At 38.2% G+C, this 24,536-nt stretch overlaps 1 protein-coding gene and 1 pseudogene across 2 annotated transcripts in view; both read right to left on the reverse strand.

Annotated features, from left to right (window-relative positions):
• APLF (aprataxin and PNKP like factor) overlaps nucleotides 1-24,536 on the reverse strand; it is a 66,236-nt gene that overhangs the window by 23,076 nt on the left and 18,624 nt on the right. For both annotated transcript variants that reach the window (XM_036752600.1, XM_036752601.1), the window contains exons 6-8: nucleotides 19,384-19,544; nucleotides 17,451-17,821; nucleotides 10,740-10,865 (exon numbers count right to left, since the gene is read on the reverse strand). In XM_036752600.1, the coding sequence (XP_036608495.1) occupies nucleotides 10,740-10,865; nucleotides 17,451-17,821; nucleotides 19,384-19,544 (658 nt within the window). The remainder of the gene's footprint in view (nucleotides 1-10,739; nucleotides 10,866-17,450; nucleotides 17,822-19,383; nucleotides 19,545-24,536) is intronic.
• LOC118844661 lies at nucleotides 2,479-3,541 on the reverse strand (annotated as a pseudogene).

Consider the following 24,536-nt stretch of genomic DNA (forward strand, 5'->3'; position numbering starts at 1 on the left):
TTAGGAGAGCAAGGAATAATTTACCTGTCAGATCTATGGAGAAGAGAAGAATTTATGATCAAACAAGAGATAGAGAACATTATGAAATGCAAAATGGATAATTTGATTACATTAAATTTAAAAGTTTTTGCACAAAGCCAATGGAACCAAGATTAGAAGGGAAGCAGAAAGCTGGGAAACAACTTTTACAGCCAATGTCTCTGATAAACGCCTCATTTCTAATATAGATGGAGAACTGAGTCAAATTTATAAGAATACAAGTCATTCTCCAATTAATAAGTGGTCAAAGGATATGAACAGACAGTTTTCAGAGGAAGAAATTAAAGTTATCTATAGTCACATGAAAAAATGCTCTAAATCACTATTGATTAGAGAAATGCAAATCAAAACAACTCTGAGGTACCACACCACACTTATCAGACTAGCTAACATGACAAAACAGGAAAATGATAAATGCTGGAGAAGACCTGGGAAAATTAGAACACTAATGCATTGTTGGTAGAGTTGTAAACTGATCCAACCATTTTGCAGAGCAATTTGGAACTATGCCTAAAGGACTATAAAATTGCATACCCTTTAATCCAGCAATACCACTTCTAGGGCTGTATCCCAAAGAGATCATTAAAAAGGGGAAAAGACCCACATGTACAAAAATATTTATAGCACCTCTTTTTGTAGTAGAAAAGAATTGGAAATTGAGGGGATGGCATCAATTGGGGAATGGCTGAACAAGTTCTGGCATAAGAATCTAATGAAATACTATTGTTCCATAAGAAATGGTGAGTAGACAGATTTCAAAAAAACCTGGAAAGACTTGCATGAACTGATGCTGAGTGAAGTGAGCAGAACCAGGATGCTGTACACAGCAACAGTAACACTGTACAATGACAAACTTTTTTAGACTTAGCTCTTCTGAGCAATGCAATCATCTAAGACAATTCCAAATAATTTATTTCTTCCAGGGAAAGAGAGTTTTTCTAGTGGGAACATCCCAAGAAATGCCTACTTGCCTTAAGAATTTGCACTGAGACCGTACGACTTTAACAACTTCAGACCACCTTAACTTTACAAACCTGGGACCTGAATAAAGTAGAATTTTCTGGCATTAACAATGTAGAGATTCTCTGAAGCCATGAAAACCTGACAGTCAGGTATATTACACAAAACAGAAATAAGGGTTCCTAAAATATGGCTAAAAAGCATCTTGAATTCCTTATTTACCTTCATTCTTGTCAAGCCATCATAAAAGTTACTTGGGAGTGGAGAGAAAATATTGTTTTCCTTTCTGATGGCAATCTCAAAGTATATTATATTTTTCTTAGTCCTGATCTCATCTGAGCATGAAAAATTTGGCTCTGTTAATTCCTGGTATTTCCTTAACAATCTTTATAAAATGAATCAAGAATCTGCTAAAAGTGCTGAATTTAGAATTGGAGCACTTACTATTCACTCTTTTCCAGGTTGTACTCCTGATTATCTCATGCCGCTGTCTTGGCTCTGCCCCCTCTCCTGATTATCTCATAAGATTTTCTCTTTGAGGTCACAGAATCCTTTTCACCTTAGAATCTCACTCTACCACTGAACTACCTCTCACATTGGAAGCACCCTCCACCCAAGGCCTTCTTTCTGATTGACTGGATCCTTCCACACCTCCATTTTAAGGAGATATATCTTCAGTTTTCTCCAGGCTGTGCTCCTGAATCTCCTGACTTTTCTCTACCATACCCCCATACTGAACACAACCATCACCTGTCCTCTTCCACTCCCTTCCCAGCTCCCTTTTAGGTACCATTTGTCCTTCATTTGGAAAAGAACCAATGACATCACAGGATGATGCCTTGACTTGCATGTGACTTGGATTTAAGTGAGGTAAAGTTGCACAAAGTCATCAGTCTCATTCTTTTTTTCGGAGACACCGAAGTCTAGTGACAGGACAAAAGTCAGGATGACTTGCAATGGCCTGGGATGCAGTAGATGACTATAGCATTTTCTTTTCTTTTTTTTAACTGTTGTAGAGGCATTTTATTTAGACAACTGAAAACGATTAGATGTTCAGAAGCAGTGTACAATGAAAGAGAAATCAAACCGAATACTTTATCCTGTACTCACTTCTTTATAATTAAAGCAAAAGTCTTTCTGCCTTCAGAAAAAAAAAGTAAAATAGGCCATTACATTTTCTTTTTCTCCATAATAAAGCAAAATGGCTACAAGAAAGAAATCTAATTGAAATAAGAAAAATTGAATGTTGGCTTGCACATGTTCATTCAAAAAATGCAGTAGGATAGTGGACTAAATGAGCACAATTATATCCACCATTTTTTTATATTCTCATAGTTTTCACTTAAGAGACAAACACCAAGCTAATTTCGACAATGGAACTATCACATTAACCATCATTTACTGCCTTAAGTAGAGGGTAACTCTGTAAGGCCTCTGATAATTGCTGCCTGTTTCAGTCCACATGCAGCACAGCATCTGTGGCATATGCCAGGTGCTCAGGCCTTCACTTCAGGAGTTGAACTATAGACGGAATCTGAGTTTTCTGAGCCAAGATCTTCTAGCTCCTCTTCCATTGTCTCTGGAACACTGATGTTCGGTTTTGCTAGCTCTGCACCCTCTTATTCAGAAAGCACACATTTCCAAAGGCCATATGTTTTCCCTACCACAGCATGCTATAATTTCAATGTCCCATCCTCCAAACCACTAGCATATAGTTCTCCATCAGCACTAAACTTCACACAGTGAACAGGACCGAAGTGACCTTTGTAGGATTCTAGCTCTTCTCCACTATTATAGTCATATTTATAAAGCTTAAAATCTTCACCACCTGCAACAAGAAATTCTTTCTCAGGATGAAGAGATGCAGAGTTAATGGGAGCAGGAGCTTCAAAGGATTTAACTGGCTCCAGACTTGCTGCATTATGAAAAGCAATAGATTTCCCACACGTTATTACCAGAATCTCTTCTTCAGGAATATATTCCATACTGCTAACTGACATACAAAAATTTAGAGACTTTACTTCTGTCACTGTCGCTCTATCCCAAAGGTGGACAGTTTTGTCATCAGCTGAAAGGATCTGTGCATCATCCCTGCACCAAAAAGCCTTTTTAATACCAGGGGTGTGACCACTGATTTCCTTGAGTTCTGCTTCAGATTTGTTCAAATCATATATGCGTAAAAGAGTTTATCCTGTCCACCTGTCAATAGATATTTGTTATCCTGAGTGGAATCCACATACTTGACAATGTATTTATGCGCCAAGGTCTTCAGTTCATCTCCTGAAAAAGCATCCCATACTTTGGCTGTAAAATCTACAGCTGCTGTAGCTGCTTCTGTAGCATCTTTATTCAATGTGGCACCCCATACAGCACCCTTATGATCTAAAAATGTTTCAATCCAGTCTCCTGTATCTCCTTGGCTTAGCACAGGTTTATCATCTTTGTAGGTGCTGATCAGGAAATAGCCATAGGGGGCAATGCCACTGAAGGCCAAATCCACCACCTGCCCAGAGCAGGTAAACAGGGTCTGCCTCATCGCCATGGTGGCAGCTGGACAGGAGTGGCGGCTCCACCTCAGTGGGAGGCTGCAGGGAGGCACCGTGGGGTCACTGATGTCCTCCTGAGGCTGCTCCAGCCGCAGGTCCTGGTCCCAACACAGGGGCTGGGCAGAGGAGAAGGGCAGGAAGCTGGCCCTGAGGTGCTGAGATCAGAGTGACCTAGATGGGAGAGTGGGATCAGTAACGGGTGAGCTCTAGCCTCTGAGGCAGGGAGAGGAGGAAAAGGAGGAGGAAGAAGAAGAGGGGAGCATCAGGCCAGCACCATCCACTTCAGCACTGGCAGGGACCATGGCATTTTTGATGTCTAACCAAGCTCTAAGTGCTTCACAGTGCCTGCTTCAGCCACCTTCACAGCCATTGGAACCAATTGTCCTCATATGCCAATTCCACTAGGGAAAGTATTCACATGCTTGGGTTAGACATCCCCCAACACACTACTAGATTTGAGGCCTCTCAGTCACTCTTAACTTGGTTTAGTCCATTTGTGGCCGCTGCACTTCTTGGAGCCACAGGTGAGAGCTGGGTGAAGGTGGATACCAAAAGTGGATAAGCAGCCCTGAAAAGAGCTCTTTTTTTCTGCATGTATTAGTATTCCCAGCACTTAAAATAGTGCCTGGCACACTAGAACTTAACACTTTGATTTGATTTGTTTACTTAAAAAAAAAAACTCCCAGCTATGCTTGACTATCTGATCTCAAACAAGCCACTTTAATTCTCTGGGATTTAGGTTTTCATGTTTAAAATGGGGGGGAGAATCAGCTTAAGTCTATGTTTCATTTTTAATCCTATGATGTACCTACTATTAGTAGTAACAGTACCTACTACTTTGTAGATAACAATCTTCCTAACATAGTTGTCATCAACCAAAATTAAGTTCATTCTCAAAAGCAGTAAGTAAAAGAATGCAGTATGAATGCTACATTATCCCCAAGAATATTCAAAAACCTCGAGGAAGGTCTCTTAAGACATGGGAGATTTTCTGTGGAGGACTTATGGAAGAACATGGTGAGAAGTGTCAGAGACAGGTAGCAGTCTGCACCAAATGAGATCACATACTCATTTAAGTACTAAAGTATAAATACTGACATATACCTGACTCAGGACATTTCAAATGAGATACCTTAAAAAAATAAAAAAGTTCGACCACAAGTATGGCTGTTGGTTGGTTGGCTGTAGTCCTTTGTTCTCGAAGAAGACCAAAATGACATCACTATGCTAGAGTCATACTGCGGCTGATCAGGCCAATATGAGCTTACCACAGGTTGGGCACAAACAATCCGCGGAACATTTGGAGTGGCTTCTCTAAATCTGCACATCCTACATTTCCTTTGAGGTGTTTCAATTCTGCTTTGCTCATAGAGCACAGTACCTTCTCTGATGTGGGCATGCCATGCTGAGAAGGCCTGTGCCAGTGTCTCCCATGTCACACAACCAACTGCAAAGTTCTTAAGAGAGACCTTGAGAGTGTCCTTGTGTATTGCTTCTTCTGACCACCACGTGAATGCTTGTTCTGTGTGAGTCCTCCATAAAACAGTCTTTTTGGCAAGCATACATTTTGCATTCAAACAACACGGCCAACTCATCCAAGTTGCGCTCTCTGAAACAGAGTTTGAATGCTTGGCAGTTTAATTTGAGTAAGGACATCAGTGTCTGGTACCTTACCCTGCCAGATGATCTTCAGACTCTTCCTAAGACAATTCAAATGGAAGTGATTCAGTTTCCTGGTATGGTGCTGGTAGACTGTCTAGGTTTCACAGGCATACAACAATGAGGTCAGCACAACAGCTCTGTAGACCTTCAGTTTGGTAGTCAGTCTAATACCTTTTCTCTCCCATACTTTCGTTTGGAGCTTCCCAAACACTGAGCTAGCTCTGACAATGCGTGAATCAACCTCATCATCAATTTGTACATCCCTGGAAAGTACACTACCAAGGTAAGTGAACTTAGCCACAGCATTCAAACCTTCTCCATTTGCTAATGGTTCCACGTATGGATGGTGTGGTGGTAGCTGATGGAGCACCTGTGTATTTTTTGGTATTAGCTGTTAGGCCAAAATTAGCACAAGTAGCAGAGATTTGATCCATACTTTGTAGCATCTCAGCTTCAGAGGCTGCACTGAGTGCACAATCACCTGCAAACAAACAATCATGCACCAACACTCCTTTCACTTTGGTCCTGGCTTGTAGCCTTTTCAAGATAAAGAATTTATCATCAGTGTGGTAGCTGACCTTGATGCTGTGTTCATCCTCATTGAAAGCATTGCACAGCATGGCTGGAAACATCATGCTAAAAAGCACGGGAGCAAGAACACAACCTTGTTTCACTCCATTACAGACTGGAAAAGCACAAGAGCATTGTCCGCTCTTTAGAACCTGGGCAAGCATGCCATCATGAAACTGATGTACAATGCTGATGAATTTCTCCAGGCAACCAAATTTTGACATAATTTCCATAATCCCTCAGGACTGAGAGTATCAAAAGTCAGATCTATAAACGTTGTGTACAGACTTCTGTTCTGCTCCTGGTATTTCTCCTGGAGCTGTTGATTAGTGATAAGGATATGATCCTAGAGAGATGGGCTGAACACTTCCATAGTCTTCTCAACAGACCATCATCAATCAATGCTGAGGCCATTGTCAGTTTACCTCGGGTTGAAGTCAATCCCTCCCTAGCTGTAGTTCCAAATGAAGAAGAGGTTCTGAATGCCATTGGGCTCCTTTCCTGTGGCAAAGCACCTGGCACTGATTCTATTCCAGCTGAGATTTACAAGGTAGGGGGTCCATTGCTCATACAAAAGCTGACTGAAATTTTCCAGGTTATATGGCAAGAGGAGGTTCTCCCAGGAGTTCAAGGATGCCTCCATTGTCCATCTCTATAAAGGTAAAGGAAATAGACTGTTCTGTGACAATCAGAGGAGTCTCTCTCTTAGTCACTGCTGGCAAGGTTCTTAATAGGCTGACCCTTCACCAGGAAGATGGTCATCTACCTGAGAGCCAGCGTGGCTTCAGAAAGGGACAAGGAACAGCGGACCAGAAGTGTAAAAGCATAAGAAACATCCATTTAATTTAGTGACCAAATTTCAGATGTCAGAGAGCAATAGAAAGAGGAGAAAGTATTGTAAATCGAGTAATGAGATAACCATGGATACATATGTGTAGAGGAAAAGAGAAGGATATAGAGAGATTTGACAATTGTGGTAACCAGATTTCAGAAAAGTCAAAGAGGAACAGAGAGGAAAAGCAGCCAAAGGATTTTTTTCTTTTTTGCCATTCTTAATTAGATGGACTCTTAAACACTTCCTAGCAAGACAATGGTAGAGAAATGCACTTGGAAGAAAGAGGAGAATATCAAGAAATTTACCCAAAGCAGGCACATAATACAAAACTGCCTGATGCAATCAGATACACAGATAACCTACTTTTGGATTCTATCACTTCTGACAAGTTTTTTCCAGCTTAAACATGGCTGAGAACTACAGTGAACTCCCTACTATGACCATCTAACCAAGACAACAAAAGTTAATGACTCACTCATACATCCAAAAAATAGGAGAGCTACATTAAAATAATCCAAGAAAGAAAGAGATTACTTTTTCATTTACTAACCAATAGCAAACACTAACAAGGCAAAATAACCCAAGCTGGGTTTATACACTATTGCTGTTTTGAAAAATAAATGATTTATTGAACCAAAGGCCATTATTTGTAGTTTCTCTGTTTTGCTTGGAAAAGTGCCTATTTTGTTAAAAACTTAACCACTGACACACAAGTTAAAAGTTATAAATAATAACACCATGCCATCAGTGGTCAGACAGTTGTGATTTTAATTAGAAGGAAAAGAAGTTAATTCGTAGGCTTCTATCTGCATTAAGAAGGAAGGCCATGCAACTGCCTAGCTGTACAGCAAATTGCTTTTCATTGGCACACATGGCTTCTGATGATTGAACTGGTTTAGAGGAACTGTGCTTAAGTACTCTATGTATACTTTGATGTTACGAAAAGAATTAAGGTTCTGTTAGACCTAACTTGATAGGAAGTTTTAGTCATTCTTCTTGGCTTTCTGTAGCGCTCAAGACAGGCAAATTATTAGGGTTTAATGATTTATATAAATTATAAAAGCTGCAGAAAGGAGGAGGGGAGAAGTCGTCCCAAAGCACCTTGGAGCTAATATTCTTGGAATCCCTTTTCCATCTACTCATCCCTTCTCTTTTAGTGACTTTATCTACCTGTAATCTTTTACATAGGTGAAATATTTATGAAATTTTTAAAAAACAATACCCATTTCAGTTATCTTTTTGTCAGGTCCAGATAGCAACAACATGGGAAAGTGTCATGGTCTTTGCACAACTAGAAAGTCCCACAGCTACAGAAAATATCAAAAGTGGAATGACATACTATATAAGAAAAACCCATTTGGGCACTACCCTGGAGGCCAACTCATTTGGAGGAGCATCTCACGCAAAGGGGAATCTCTTGGGAAAAGTTGGTATCGAAGTCAAGCAGTCCAATTCTGCCACCAGGAAGTGTTGAAGACTCCATCTATTTAAGAATGGCAAAAAAAAAAAAAAATCCCTGCCTTTGTTCTCAATGATGGCTACTTGAACTTTACTGAGAAAAATGATGAGGTTTTGGTTGCTGTATTTGATCTGAAAGCTCATACTGCTGGTGATAGTCCTGGAGTTCACTTTAAGGTTATAAAAGTGGCAAACATTTCTCCTCTGGCCTTGTACAAAAACAAGATGGAAAGACTAAGATCATAAAAACTGTATGATGCCTTTGAAAAATTTCCATTTAACAAAACAAACCAAAATACCCACTTCATTTACAGGATCTCCAATTCTCTGTGTATTAACATTACTCTCAAAATGGCATCAAGTGAGATGAATGAGAACCCCAAGGGACAGAGTTTTTAGGTAATTAATAATCAATTCATTAATTAGGCTAGCTGGAAATCAATAAATTGATGGTCAATGGTTTCTCTCAGTAATCAAAGACACCACAGGAGATTCTGAAGCACCTTAAATTACTTCTGAAAGGAACTCCCCGGACAAGTGAAAATCAACCTTAATTGGTGGACATTTCATGAGGAGGTAGGGCTAAAAGTCTTCAGTTCCTCATGCTGAGAATATGATTTGATCATGAGACTCAGCCACCTCAAGCATCTGGCAAGGGGAAGCCATCTCTATCCAGATCTCTCTAGTTAGTTTTCTCCTTCAGGAACTGAGCTGCCCTAAACTATAATGGAAGGAATCAAGGACAAGGAGCTCCTACTCCAGGCAAAGACTCAGCCAGGCTGAATTCTGCTTATACTCTAAAGAGAAATTAGGTCTCCCAGCTGGATGGGGTTCCACCCACTGAGTTAATGAGCATTTGCCTTGAGGGCTAAGAGCAAATCTCATCAATCCAGTACGTCCTTTAGAGGCTGACTGACCTTTTCAGGAGTTGAATTTTAACAGAAATAAAAGGAAAAAGGTGGATTACAAACTAATAATTAGTTATTGATATAATAGCATAATATTATCTCACTAGTGTGCTGGAGAAATGTTTGTTTGTGGTTGGAAAGCTAAGCCTGGAATCTGTTCTCCAAAACTGAGACGTCCATTTTGTGGATTCGAGAATCCGCCTGACAAAATGATTCCTTTTAAAAATTTAAGTTTCTATGTACACTATCAAATACATCTTACAAGGCTTCTGCATTACAAAAAAAGTTCTAAATACCACAAATATTTTCTAAGTGGAAAAAAATCAATTTAAAGCACATTTAGTAAAGGAATCACATAGAAAATTCAATCAATCCTAACAGATGGAAAAGTGGCCAAAGCTACTTCAGTTAATGTCAAGTTTTGTTGATCAGCTGTTTCAGTAGTGTCCAACTCTTCGTGACCCCATTTGGAGTTTTCTTGGCAAAAATACTAGAGTGGCTTGCCATTTCCTTCTCCAGCTCATTTTGCAGATGAGGAAAGTGGGGCAAACAGGGTTAACAGAAGGGTTAAGTGACTTGCCCAGGGTCACACAGCTAGTGTCTAAGGCCAGACTTGAACTCAGAAAGACAGCCTTCCTGACTCCAAGTCCAGCACTGTATCCACTGTGCCACCCACATGCCCCATTGTTAAGCTTATGAGTCAAAATAAAATCAGATTAAAGACATATTACAACCTGCCAAGAGGAGATATTAGCCTGCCAACTTTTTTTCCCTGTCATTTGAATATTACTCTCATCTTTCTGTTAAAAATACAGTATTAAGATTAAAAAACACATCAAGAAGTCACCCCCTTAATAAACCTAGATCACACTTATCACTTAAGATTGCTGGCTGGAGGCAGCACAGCACAGTAGAAACAGGAGCTGAAGTTGGGAGTATGGAACTTGGAAAGAAGGGATCTGAATCCAGATTCCAGTGCCACTATTTATGGCACTATTGATGTGACTTTGGGCAAGACCTTCATCCTCTCTGGAAGTCAGTTTCCTTACCTATAAAATGAGGGAGCTGAATGAGATGAGTTCCAGATTTAAATCTATGATCCTACGATCCTATTTTGAAAAACCTTTATGGATAGACATTAAATATCCTTTCTGGGTAAGCCTGAAATCACTTTAATGAGAAAGGTCACTGATGATAATAAATATATTTTAGCCAAAAAACAGCAATGCAGATGTCTACACAAATAAAAACAGTGATAGAATACCAAAATTGTTCAGAGAAATTATATACTATTAACCAAAAAAAAATTAACATGTGTTTTCCTTACCCCCAAATTTTAATGCGTTAACCATAGGAGCTAGGTGGCACAGTGGAGGGCAGCTATGTGGTGAAATGGATAGAACACTGGGGTTGGAATCAGAAGACTCACCTTCATGAGTTCAAACCTGGCCTCAGACGCTAGCTGCGTGACCCTGGGCAAGTCATTTAACCTAACCCTGTTTGTTCAAGTTTCCTCATCTGTAAAATGAGCTAGAGAAGGAAACATCAAACCACTCCAGTATCACTGCCAAGGAAACCCCAAATGGGGTCATGGAGAGTTGGACATGACTGGAAATGAATGAACAACAACAAACTAAAACCATGAGTATAGCAAAAAAAAAAAAAAAAAAAGCTAGAATCTCTCTATAAAGATGCTCTGCGAGTCTGTAGATGTCCCTTCAGAAATGAAGATTACTATCAGATATTTATAGATTTACATACCTATAACAAGAAGCTCCATATGGGCATTCAGGTCTGTTGTCATCCTCTTCTCTATTCATAACTTGTGCATCTCCATAATCTCTATCACCAGGGTGGCTGAATTGTTGAAAATGGACAGGGTTCTTCCTATGAATTCAATGAACACATTGTAAGAAACAAGAACTGGCAGAGTCTGAAACATTTTTTATTCAATTATTTTTATTCAGAGGCAACTCATTTTTAAAAGAAAGTTCTATTTTAGGCCACAAGGTCAGTGCAGAATGCTGTGGATCATCACATTGGTTGGGTCAAGAACATCAACAGTTTTTACTGATTCTTTTTTTTTTTTTTTACAAATTTATATTCCTCATTAGATAAATGGTCTTATAAAGATAAAAGTTCCCAATGTAGTTAGTATTTCTGAACTTTTAGACTAACAATAAGAAATCTCCTACTAAAATCCCACTCTGATGTCTTATCATGACATGGAGGTTGACACTGGGTTCTCAAAGACTATGCCAACAGATTACCCAATCTTTGTCAGGTCCAAAACAGAAAAGATGCTAAGTACAGAATATTTTACGTTTAAACATTAGTGACAGACTGTATGTCATGACAGGGCCAGTACAGCCAAGCAGCAGTTTAAGAAACCATCTATTAGGATTTGGATGGAATTGTGATTTGTGTCACTGAAATAACTGATCATTTCAAGTTCTACTACACAAGACCTCAAGATGCTGCCCTTCTTGTGTAGATGTTAAATACAAGGTGTTTCAAAAGTCTTATTGCAGTTTAAAGTTTAATAGTTTTAACAGTTTAAGACACAACTAAGACTTTTGGCATGCCTCATATGTCCCATCTTCTCACCAAGCTCCTGCCCCAAAACAATGTCCTCCAGGGCAGAGACTTCGTCAATTGTATCTTTTTTATTTCCAGTACCTGGAAGTTGATAATAATTTAATAACTGTTTGCTTAATTAAAAATATAAATCATCTATAACAATAAAAAACAATACAATGAAAGCTAAGTTACTTTGGCTTCATCAGTCATTGGTAGAAGTCATGGCAGTTCAAATCAAGAGACAAAATTTATATTCTCATGTCTTTCTTTAAAATTGAATTCCATTGAAAATCTGACAATAAGTATACAAATGGCAAACTTGCTGCATGACCATTTTTAAAGACTGCTTTTAAATGACCATTGAAAGAAAAAAAACTATCAAAAGCAAAAAAAGCCAAAAACATTGTAGTATTAATTAAAGATTATAAACATTTGCTGATAAAATTTAAGTACACAAAAGAATATTATAATATTTTAAATAGTTGATATGTTTTACTTGTTGATTATATTAAGTATGTTGTTTGGAGAAATTGAATACAATATTCAAAAGGTAAAAGGCAAGTAGAACACATTTTTCCTGTTTTAAGAAGGAAAGGTTTTATTCTTTTTAAATATGTGAATTTATGACAACAATGGATACTCAATACTTTTGGAATAAAATGGAATTTTATTTCTTAAAAGTGAGAGTTCAGAAACAGAATAACTGAATAATTATAATAATTATCTACTTGCAGTTAAATCTGGAAGTTAAAGGACAAGATGAGAAAATACAGGGTGTTTGCAACTTCTATCTTGATTGATTTTGTTCTAAAGAAAAGTTCACTATTAAAATAAGAACATGGATATAACCAAAAATAAATGTTTTTTACATGTATGAATTATTCAGAAAAAATTTAAGCTGCAAATTTTGAAAAAGTCAGTTTAATCTCTTAGAATGAAATATTAAGTAAAAAGAGGGTATATTATTCATAGGAAGGAAAAGCATTTATATAGCATCTACTACATTCTAAGCTCAGCTAAGCTTTTACAAATATTATCTCGCTTGATAGTACACATATATTTCATAGACATATTTACGTATGAACCTAGTTACTTCCCCCCGGAGGAATACAATGCATTCTAATAAGAATGTGATAACTGGGAAATACATGTAAAGTAGACACAGGTGATGAATGAATTAAGCCTTTATTAAGAGCTTACTATGTTCAAACCACAGTGCTCGGCTCTGGGGATACAAACAGGAGAGTGAGGCAGGCCCTGCTCTCTGGGAGCTCACCTTCTAATGCGGGAGGTAACAAGTTATCGAAGGTTTCAGGTATAAGTCAAATAGAAAGGTCCCACACTCCTCAGGGCACAGCAACTAAGCAGATGATAACAACTCTTCTTCAGTGACATTCCCATTGATAAATTCATATCAGTTTCTATTGCTGAATCACAAAAAGTGCCTAGGACTTTGGTGGCAAGAACTTTCTTTTCTGGGTTTTCAGTGGCTGTGGCTATTGCACCTGCAGAAGCAGTTGCCAAGCTAATCTTCACAGCGGTTGCCTCCCAAGATGAAGGCTGCAAGGCCCAGGCTGGAAGGATTGCAGTCCCAAGGCTATTGAGAGGTCACCATCTTGAGCTGTCCCTATCAAGGGATATAGGAGGAAATGGTAGTCAAGGTAGTGATAGCAGTTTGAGTTGGCAGCGGCAGTTGGTGATATAGCAGATAGAGTGCTAGGCCTGGATCACAAAGATGTGAGTTCAAATGTGGCCTCAGACACCTGTGTGACACTGGGCAAGTCACTTAACCTCTATTTGCCTCAGATGCCTCAACTAAAAAATGGGAATATTAGCTCCTACCTTGCAGGATTATTTTGAGGATCAAGTGAAATAATATTTGTTAAAGGTGCTCAGCAAACTGTCTGGTACACATTAGGTATATAAATGCTTATTTCCTTCTCCTTCTCTATAGGAATAATAGTTGATGCTTATATAAATCATAAATCATAAAAGTTGCTGCTTCATCGTAGTATGGAAGTGGTCCTGAGTTCCTGAAGCTTATTGTTAAGAAAGAGTAAGTTCTAGCATATTCTTACATGACTGGTTCTAGTAGCACCCCATAAGCTTTACCATAAGAATTCCCTTTTTTCTCTCTCCCAGTTCCTATTCTCATACCTAGTGCTGTTGCTGACCCCTGCTGTAAAGAATGAAATATACACGTGTAAGGAAATAACTACAAGCTCATTCATGTCTCAACTGAGGAAGTTTGACTTCTGAAAAAAAAGCTTTATCTTTTAAAAATTTCTTCCTTTATTAAAATGGAGGGAACACTGAGATTCAATTACCATCAAAGAACTTTTCAACTCTAAGAAATTATGACATACCATATATACTGTTCTATATATTCAGAAATAATGCTTTTGGAGAAAAAGTAACTGGAGTTAATGTCTTAGAGAAAAATTTCTTGAATAGTCAGCATGCAGCAGTGGAAAGAGGGCTGTGTCAATATCTCACTCTGTACAGCAAGATAAGCTCCAAATGGATACACAAATTAAACAAAAAGGGTGACATCATAAATAAAGTAGAAAAACAAGGAAGAAATTACCTTTCAGACCTATGGCTAGGGGAAGAGTTCATGGACAAATGAGGGACAGAGAAGATCAGAAGATAAAATGTATAACTTTAATTGTATAAAATTTAAAAGTTTTTTTGTGTAATCAAAATCAGTACAATTAAAATTATAAGGGAACAATTAATTAGGAAAAATATTTGCAACAAGTTCTTGTGATAGAAGATTCATAATCAGACTATATAAGGAATTAATTCAAATTTATAAGAACAAAAGCTATTCTTCAATAAATAAATGATCAAAGGATATGAAGAGGCAGTTTTCAAAGGAAAAATACTTATCAGAAACAATATATAAGAATTCTCTAAATCACTTTATTAGAGAAACATAATTTAAGGAAATTCTGAACTTTTACCTCATAGCAAAAATTAGCAATACTACCAACAAAGTTATCACTGAAGTGTTGGGTTTTGCAGAACTGCTCACTATCTATCTACCCAGGATTCTCTCTGGAGGATCACTCATTCTTAAATACCTGTCTACAGCTGCCAAACACAGCTGCCCTTTCTCATCCAACCCCTATTTATTACATATTGTCAAAGAGACTGTTGAAAAGATTTGAGTTCTCAAATATTTGGCAGCAAACACTTTTCAGGAAGAATATTTGAATATTACACTTACTGAAAACTGGTTTTAAAACTATGTACAAGCTAGAATGTATTAGTGCTAAATCTGTTACTAACACCAAATATGGACAAATCATTTAAGTTCTTTGCAAGAGCTGAAAGGAAGTATTTGCCTGGAAATTTGTTTTGATCATGCCGGCTTTGAAGTGAAAATGGAGAAAGACAGGACAAGTGCCATAACTACACCTGGCTAGTGTAAATCTGGCTACTGTAGAGGACACTGGGCATAACCCAGACAAAAGACCAAGGGGAATGAAAGCGACAGTCACTCATGAAAGAAAACGAGTGGAGACAGCATGAGGAATGACACACCCATTATCAAAGACAATAAAACACAGTGAAATAAAAACCTTAAGAAAGAAGTTAAGGGACTCACATCTGCAACGTGGTGCTGGAAGAGTATATACTAGGTTTTTCTTTCTTCTCTACAAACTTTCACCTTTTCAGTGACCTTATCAGCTCTCAAGGGTTTAATTAACAACTCCAGTCTATTACCACCTACTGCCTATAGGCATTTTGAATTGGATGTTCCATAAACATCTAAAACAACTCACTATTTCCCCCAACCCCCAAACCCACGCCTCCCTCAAACTTCCCTATTAAAAGCATCACCATCCTGCCACTCACCCAGGCTTCCAATCCCAGTGTCTCACTCATTCTCCAGCATATTCATTCAGTAGCCAAATCTTGTCATTTAGATCTCCACAACATCTCTCACAGGCTCCTCCTCTTCAGGCACACAGCACCATCTTAATTCAGGCCCCCACTACCAGACTACTGCAAGGCCTCCTACTTGGTCTCCCTGCCACATCTCTCCCCATTTCAATCTATCCTCAGCACACACTGATTTTCCTAAAGTGCAGTTGTGACCATGTTGTTTCCTATAATCCCCACTCAACAAATTCCAGTGCACTGCTATCACCTCTAGGATCAAACAGAAACTCTTTTCTTCTCCACTTACAGCTCTTCACCACCTGGCCCTACCCTATGTTTCCAGACTAAAGCCTCCCCTTCATTCCCTCTACAATCCAGCTATACTACCTACTGGCTCTTCCTCACACACAATCATCTCTATCTTATCCCCATGTCTTCCTGGCTATCTCCTGAATTCTCTCCCTCCTAATCTCCATCTCTTGTTTCCTTCCAGACCAGCTCAGGAACCATCTTCTACAGGAGATGCTTTTGTCTTTGTATCCTCAACACCTAGTGCAAGACCTGGCACATAGAAAGTGCGTAATAGCTTGTTTGATTATTAAGCAAATTATTGAAGACTTATGAATGGAAATGAAAGCAGTAGTCAGAAGGAACTTTAGCTTCACTAACAAGTTATAATCAATGAAACATATTTCCTTTATAATGTCATAGGATTCAGGAAGACATTGTATTCTTGTGTTTAATGTAAAAAAATGACAAAACATAACAGATGGAACAAAAGACTAAAATCCAAACAAAGAGCTTTGTGATCTTTCCAATCTCATTAGGTTGTAGTACCATAAAGTATACTAAGGGTAGAAATGGTAAAACAACAGAACAACATATTCAGCTGTCTTAACTAAGCAAATGCAGGAGCATCCTTAGAAAAATACAAAGAGCAATGAAGAGGGATTAAACAACAAACTAAATCTTAACAAGCATTTATTAAGCACCTGCTGTATGTCAAGCACTATGCTAGGTACTAGAGACAGAAAGACAAAAACGAAACTCTCAAAGCACTTAGACACTATCGAGGAAGATAAAATGTACTTAAACAAGTCTATGTAGAATATATACAAAATAAATATATGCTAATTTTGGGAGTAAGATCACAAGGAGGTGTATGACAGATCAGGAAAGGCTTCAAAAAGAATGGAATAAATGAGCTGAGTCTTGAAGAAAACAAGGCTGAGAGGTGGAGGGAGGGGTTGCAATCTGGATATAGAGAATGGCCAGTGCAAAGATGTGAAGAAGGGAGATGGAAAGCTGTGGGTGAGGAAGAAGGCCAGTCTGGCTGGAATATAGAGTGCAGGAAGGCATGTAATGTTTAACAAAGCTGAAAAGGTAGGCTGGGACCAGGTTGTGTTTACTCTTGATGCAGCAGGCTCCAGAGCCACTGGAATTTACAGGGTAGGGTAGAAAAATCACTTTGGCAGCTTGAACACAAACTGGAGAGGTGGAGACTCATCATTTAAAAGTCTACTATGGCATCAGTGCGGGCAAGAAATGATGAGGGCCTAAGCTAGGTTGGCTATTTTTAAAAAGTCTCTTTACTATCTAAAAAGATGAGAGGGAACATATGCCTAGATTAGACTTGTTCAACTTTTTTTGTTAAATGTCATCCTTAGGCTATGTTCACTATTACCTTAGAATTTAGGTTATGTATTATATTAATAAGTATTAAGTTCATAATAAACATTCTGCCCACCCCAAATTTCAAAACCTTATAAAAATGATTTTTATAAAAATGTCAATTACAGAGTTGACATTCTATCAAAGTAGAATAAAACTTTTTCAAGATTTTGGTTTTTCAAAACTGAACCATGACTTTATAAACAAATGTGTTAAATCATGTCTTTTTCATATTTCAAGGGATCTGCTTTGTCCTCTAATATATCCATATCCCTAGAGTAAAGGGTCTGGTAATACACAGAGTTCTATCATATGCAATCCCTTTTTTACCTGTAGCAACTTGCTCCATAAATGCAAGGTGTTCTACTGGGATGATTTTCCCCAGAATCTTGTGGAACAGCTTTACTTTCAGTTGAACTCGAAGCTTCAGGATCAGAGCTCAGTTCTGGGCCAAGCCCTGGGTCCTTATTCTGGAATAAGTCATCTTGGTGACTCTTGGGATTCCCAGAACATTCCATGGACACATGTTTTTCATATTCATCCATTTTATTTCTTTTGCCTCTAGGAGATGTTCTATATTCACAGTCCTCATCATGGAGATTTTCATCGATATGCTCTCCTGGGATTTCAGATCTTTTGGACTTGGCCTTAGTCATTTCTATTTTACTTAAACCTGTTACAATGGATGATCCACTCACTTCCTATAAATACAAACCAAAAATAAATTGTAACATATCCTTACTATCAGAAGCTTAAAATTACAGAATCCATTTTGTTGGCTCTCTACTGCATCTCTTACAGATGCATTTCCCAGAGAGATGCCTAGAATGCCACAGCTAAGTGATTTGCCCAGGTCATGTTGCTAGTACATTGCTTCTCCTAAACTGAAAAGATAAGATCTCAAAAGTTGAAATTTTCATTTTTTTTCCTTGTGAATACCAAAATTGTCCATAATAGAAAAGTACATTTGTTTTCACTGCAGCTGTTCTCTACTTCAAGGGATTTATGATCTCACTGACCTGGGTACATACTCCCTCCAACAGGGCAGATCAAAAACCATCCATGCTTTCTTATTCTGTTTGACTCTTGTCAATCAAAAAATCATTTATTAGGCACCTACTATGTGTCAGGCACTATGCTAGGCTCTGGAAATTCAAAGAGAGGCAGAAAATAGTCCAGGCATCAAGGGATTCAAAAGACAGATGAAGAGGGATTCCAAAGGGGGAGTGCCTCCTGACACAGCAGGAGGCTTCCTCCAGTCAAGCAGGCTGCCTGTCAATTATCACCTGGTCTCATGACATGACTGGCCCATCTTTCCTGATCATTCTATATGCTGCTTTTACTGCACAGTTCTTCCTTGGTAACATAATCCAATTTATTCTTGCCCTAGCTGTGCACACACATTGTTCTCCACGTTTCCCACAAAGTTTGCGGTAGCACATGACTCCCAGCCACAGAGCATCACTGGAGGAACACTGGTACTAAAAAGATAAGCCTTTGTTTCAACAAATTTGGGATCATTAGAAATACTGAATACTTTCCTCAAGGCAGTCTTTTCTTGCTCTCTCTTATTAAATTTCGGGCCAGATTTACTGCCTAGCTATTATGTCTGACCAGTGTCTATAGCTAATGATAGACCTGACCTATCAGCTGCCCATTCATCTATATACCAGAATTTAGACAACAGGCATTCTTCATTCACTTGGTTGGTCCCAAGTGACTAATTAGTTTAGATTCTTTCGAATGATTAGGGGCCTAATTTAGTAGACTCTGTTATGTTTTGGTCTTCAGTGCAATGATCACAGAGTCTCAATTACAAATAGAAATATCTGAAGGCCCTCACAATCTGGAATCCCTCTTCCATTTGGACTCTGTGCTAGACCTCCTCAGTAGCCAAACACCCATGGTGAGCATATCTCCCTACTTTATACTTCACTTAATATTAATAATCGTTGAATAAAAACTTTTGTGTTCTTTAAAGGAATCTTTTATGATTTTTGACAAATGACTGGGAGACACTTTGCTGGAAAAGAGCCTTTAGGGTAGAATTTAGCTCTACTAAGTCAAATACTTTTTTTCTCTAGTCAATAAACAAAAAGCAAAGTGGAATTTTGTACTATCTAGATATTTTAGTAAATATATGACTGTAACAATGAAACTATAAACACTTTTGTTTCACACTGACATGACCATGCTATAACACACTCTTCCCATAAAGAACACTTATGGAAGAGAAAGAAAAACTAAATTTTAAAAAAATTACCTTTGATGAACTGGGACAGTCTTCCTGATCAGTAACCCTGCACTCTTTCCTTGGGTCTTGTTCTGCTTCAATGTTTTCTGAATTTTCTGAGGTTGACAATCTTTTTTTTCTTTTTGATGATGTTGGATACATGCAGAGTCTTCCTTTTGCTATTCCATTATCTTAAAAAATAAATTACATACTATACACTTCACTAAGCAATGTGATCACATTAAACTAATTTTTCGTTTGTATTAATGCCAACTTGTACAATAATTACTTACAAAACTGTTTTTAATTTCAATACCTGATTTTTCTAGGAGAGAGTCATAGGCAAATAGGATTACTGATGTAGAACAGAAAATTATTTCAGTTATCTGTTCAACTCCTTCCTTTCACAAATGTGGAAACAAAAGCTTAGAGAAGTGAATTAAAACTCTCAACCTGCAACCCTAGATCCTACACCATGTCTATATGCTAAATTAGTGTTCTCTCATGAGAAAGAACTTTTAACCCAGCAATGGTAATAAATTTTATATATATGTAGGCACTAAGGAGATAAATGTCATTTTTATGTCGATTATGACTCCTCCCCCAAATGACAGACTTAATTCAAAATTTTATCAATGAAGAAACTATGGCTTAATATACTTGAAGCCATATCACAGGCGATATAAAGTAAAATGTGAATCCAACTAAAATAGTTTAAGGCACTGGCCCTCTCAGGGGTAAAAAATAGCAACTTTCTTTAAAAAGTCAAGTCAATAAGCATTAACTGTGTACAGCAGGCCTGCATAACCTGGGGCCTGAGGGCTGCTTGTGGCATGCCAAAGGATTTTGGGAAGCCCCCCAAAAATATAGAGGAAAAAATCTGCCTGAAATCCTTTGGCATGCCTGTTGGCTGTATAGGCCTGGTCAACTGTGTGCTAAGCACAGTGCTACGTGCTGGGGGGAACAGTGAAACTTTTATTAACACGTATATATGTATTGTGCTTTAACATGTACAGTTTACCAAGCTGTTCCCAAGATACTTCCTAGACAAAAGGTAGGCTAAGGCTAGCGGTTTTGCATTCAATAAATGAATACCCTTCTCATTTCAAAAAGGCCTGTTTTTGCTGAGGGTACTGCCCTATCAATACAGATCCCAATCTCTTGCATTCAGACATCTTGCCAGGACAGTAATAACTAGGCAGCCAATTCCGATTACAAACCTCTCCTACATTACACGGGCAGATTTTCAGACAGTACACAATACAGTCTTGTCAGCTGACTCTTCTTGCTTGGTAAGACCTACCCAAACTGGAGTCCCACTAGCATGGCCCTCAAAAACTAACAATTCTAGGTTACTTCCATGTCATAACAAAGCCCTAGAACAAGGCTTTAGTGAAAGAAAAATTAGTCAGGAAAATATCATCTCATTCTACACAAATATCTCCAAGGAGGATGCTTGAAACATGTCTAAAAATAAGAACAATTGTCATTTAATGCACAATTCAAACTAGAAAACTTTAGTAGCTTAGGTACTAGTTAATCACAGTGACTTTCCACTTAGGTATACAAATAATCTTTTTCTATGACACTAAGTAACAATTCTGAACACTCTTCAATGAATTCTCAATTTATATTAGCCTCATTCTGCTTAATTATAAATTTTAGTTTTTTGAGAATAGAGAATGTTTCATTTTTTAACTTCTATGCTCCTCAGGGCAATGCACAAAGTCTGCACCATAGTCAGCACTTAACAACTGCTTGCTGATTGGCTGACTGCTGATCAGGAGAGCACTCCACTAGAACTTAAGAATATAGTTGTCTTTAAATAGAGTATCATATAGCTTCCTTTACAGAAGTCTGAGCACAGAAGTAACAGGAGCTGAGTTTCATATAACTGATTATACAAAGCAGAATACATATACCAGGGCTGTCCAACCTTAGGTTTTTATTGAAGCAATAGACAATATATTTTGATTTGCCATTTTAGTGAGAGCTCTGCCGTAGCTCAGCTTCGTTTACTAGAGCATTTATGTAAATTTCTATGTTTGTAGGTGGGCCGCACAAATCACACTGCAGGCCACATTTTGGACAGCCCTGACATATATTATTTCATCTGACATTCAAAGTAATCTTCTGAGGTTAGTAGTGGTGTGGTAGCTTGCCAGCTAGCCTTAGAGTCTGGAAAACATGAGCCTCTGACACATGGGATAGTAGAAAAATCACTGGCTATTGAGAGTCAGAGGACTTGGGTTCAAATTCTGTTTCTAATGCTTAATACCTATGTAACCTTGCATCAGACATTTAATTTCTTTGGGCTTTAGTTTTCTCATCTGTAAAAATGAGGGGGTTAGAGGTTAGGTGGCCTCTGAGATCTCCAACTCTACATTGATAATCCATAGTATACTAGTCATGTGACTATGAGCAACAACCTCAATCACTCTAGGTCCCCAGCTCTTCTGCATTGGGCGAGGGTAATTATGCACCAGGAGCTCCCTGCATGGATGATACAACAGATCTAGTATTTCTCTTCCCAATTTAAAAAAAATATATTTTTTTTAAAAATGAGGACACTAAATCTGATTTCCTCCAACTGACTTATCCATGGTCACACAGCTACTAAGTGGTAAAGCTGGGGCTGGACTGATTACTGTGAATATTTTTATATTCTTTGAAGATTCAGAGGTTCTGTAGCACTCTGTGGAACCTCAGATCATCCATGTAAATATTATTATTGTACAATATAAACCACACATACTGTACAAGGTGTTACCACAGCCCAAATCTGTACTGAACTAAAAACAAACCCTGAAACTTAGATTGTAGAGAAAACTTTGCTTACTTAAGCTACAGTTGATATGTCTATTCCTCATACAAGGAATTCGACCTCCTATCTCTGTGACTCTGCCACCCCCCGCCCATGTCCAGAACATATTCTCCTCTTAACTTGACCTCAAAAAATCCCTCTCTTCCTTAATGATGAAATCCAAATATCACCTACTTGAAGCCTTTCTTGATACCTACCACTGCTAATGTCCTTCCTCCTAAGCTACCTTGTATTTAACTGGCTTATATTTATTAATATGTATCCGATTCCGTACATATGTGTATGTATGTGTGTGCATTCTGTGTGTATGTATATATACATATATATGCATATGTATATGTGTATATATATACACATACATATGTATATATATATTTTCTTGGTATCTGCATCCCCAGCATCTTGCATAGAGCCTGGTACACAGCAGATGCTTAATAGATGCTTAATAACTGATTATGAAATCTATACCAGAAAATATTTTCCTGCCTTAAAAAAAATAAAACATTTAACGCAAAAAAGGTTTCAGCTGGCCTAAATGCACTATTAGACGCATCATATCCTAACAATACTAACTTCTAAGAAAAAGACAGACCTGGGCACAAACCAGTCTTTTTCAATAACATTTTGAAGGTTGGGTCTTTTTAATTTATGTACATTGTGTTCTACATTAATATGTGTTGAGAACATTATCAAAATAGTCTCATTTTCCAAAGCACAGAGCACAAAAAGGTGCTTCAAATTTAATTTGGTACCCTGTCAAGTGGGAGATAATAATAGCGTATGGTAATTTGGGGGAAAATATGCTTTAACCAATTATGAACAATGTCATATGGGCAACAGAAAACAGAAGCAATTTTGTTGAATAAATTCCACCAAAAAATGAATTGCTAGGCAGAAGGCAGTCCATTTTAGTATAACTGTTTGTCAGGTTGTCTTGAACACCAACAAAGTTTCTATTCAAGATCTACTCTGATTCTTGGGTTCTCAAACCCACAAACTCACTGTGGGAGGTCCTAACAAGCTAAAAGGGCTTCAAGTAGGAGCCTGGTATCAGTGAGCATTTATTAAGTACCTACCAGGTTCCATGCTGTGTGCCAGACACCAAGGACAAATGCAATGAAAGAAATCCCTGTCCAAAGGAGCTTATTTTCTGATGAGGTATAAGTGTACAAAGATTCAGAGATGGCCTATGATTTCATTATTATGGAGGACATGGTAAGGAACTTCCTCTACCAGTGTAGATTAACAACTTCTCTATAACTTCAAGTGTCAGAGCTGCCTAAACCACTGCCAGTTGAAGTAACTTGTCCAGAGTTGCATGGACAGCAGGTGTCAGGCACAACTTGAACACAGGCCTTCCTACCTCTGAGGCTGGCTCTCTAAGCACCGTATCAGTGGTGTCAAACTTAAATAGCGATGGGATTCACTAAGCCACATATCAGGATCCTTGCAGCCAAACAGTGACTTAGAAAATCAGATTATTACTACCTATGTTCTACTGCATTTTATTTGTTAAATATTTCCCAATTACACCTTAATATGGCTTGGGTCCAAATGAGAGCTCTGAGGTTGCAATGTGGCCCATGGATCACACTTTGCACTACCTCAGGCTGCCTCTCAAGTATATACAGTGAAAAAATATTTTTAAAAAATATAAATCTATTAACTGCAAGGCAGCTTTTGAGGGAAGGCACTAGCAGTTCAGTTATGAGGAAAGAGTGACTGTGAGGGACTCAACCACAGGGGCTTGTCTTTAATGGATTTTCTATCTCCAGACCATCAATTCAGTATAGAGGGGAGGAGGCAGGGCTGAAAAGACCTCCTAGAGAAGGAGGCCTTTGAACTAAATCTTGAAAGAATCCAGGGATGTGAAGAGACAGAGGCGAGGAAAGAATGGCATTTCAGAAACAAGGGACAGCAAAGGCACTAGAGAGATGGTGCATATGTGGAGATGAGCATGTAGGCCGGTACAGCTGCATCATAAAGTACATGAAGGAAAGGAAATGACAAAAGGAAACATGGAAAGTGGCCAGGTGTTGAAGAGCTCTAAGTGCCAAACATAGGTTTCTCCCAACTATAATGTTCTTTCAAGTCTGCATTATAAAATCCCACCTGAATTTAAACTCTCTTGTTCACAGTCTAAGGTAAAGTTCATAAAAAGGTATATATTTTCCCCAGTTAGTCAAGTGGAAAATAACACTGGACTATAAAAAGAGTATTACTCATTTTTGTTGTGAAAAATATACTACAATAGGAGTCTGGAGACCTAAGTTCTAGGCCCCCACGTGGCCAGTAATCGTGTAAAAGTGATCTTGAACAGGCCTTTTAACTTCCCTGAGAGAATGTTTCTTCAAGTGTA

The sequence above is a fragment of the Trichosurus vulpecula genome, chromosome 3 (genome assembly GCF_011100635.1).
Source record: "Trichosurus vulpecula isolate mTriVul1 chromosome 3, mTriVul1.pri, whole genome shotgun sequence".
Classification (NCBI taxonomy): domain Eukaryota; kingdom Metazoa; phylum Chordata; class Mammalia; order Diprotodontia; family Phalangeridae; genus Trichosurus; species Trichosurus vulpecula.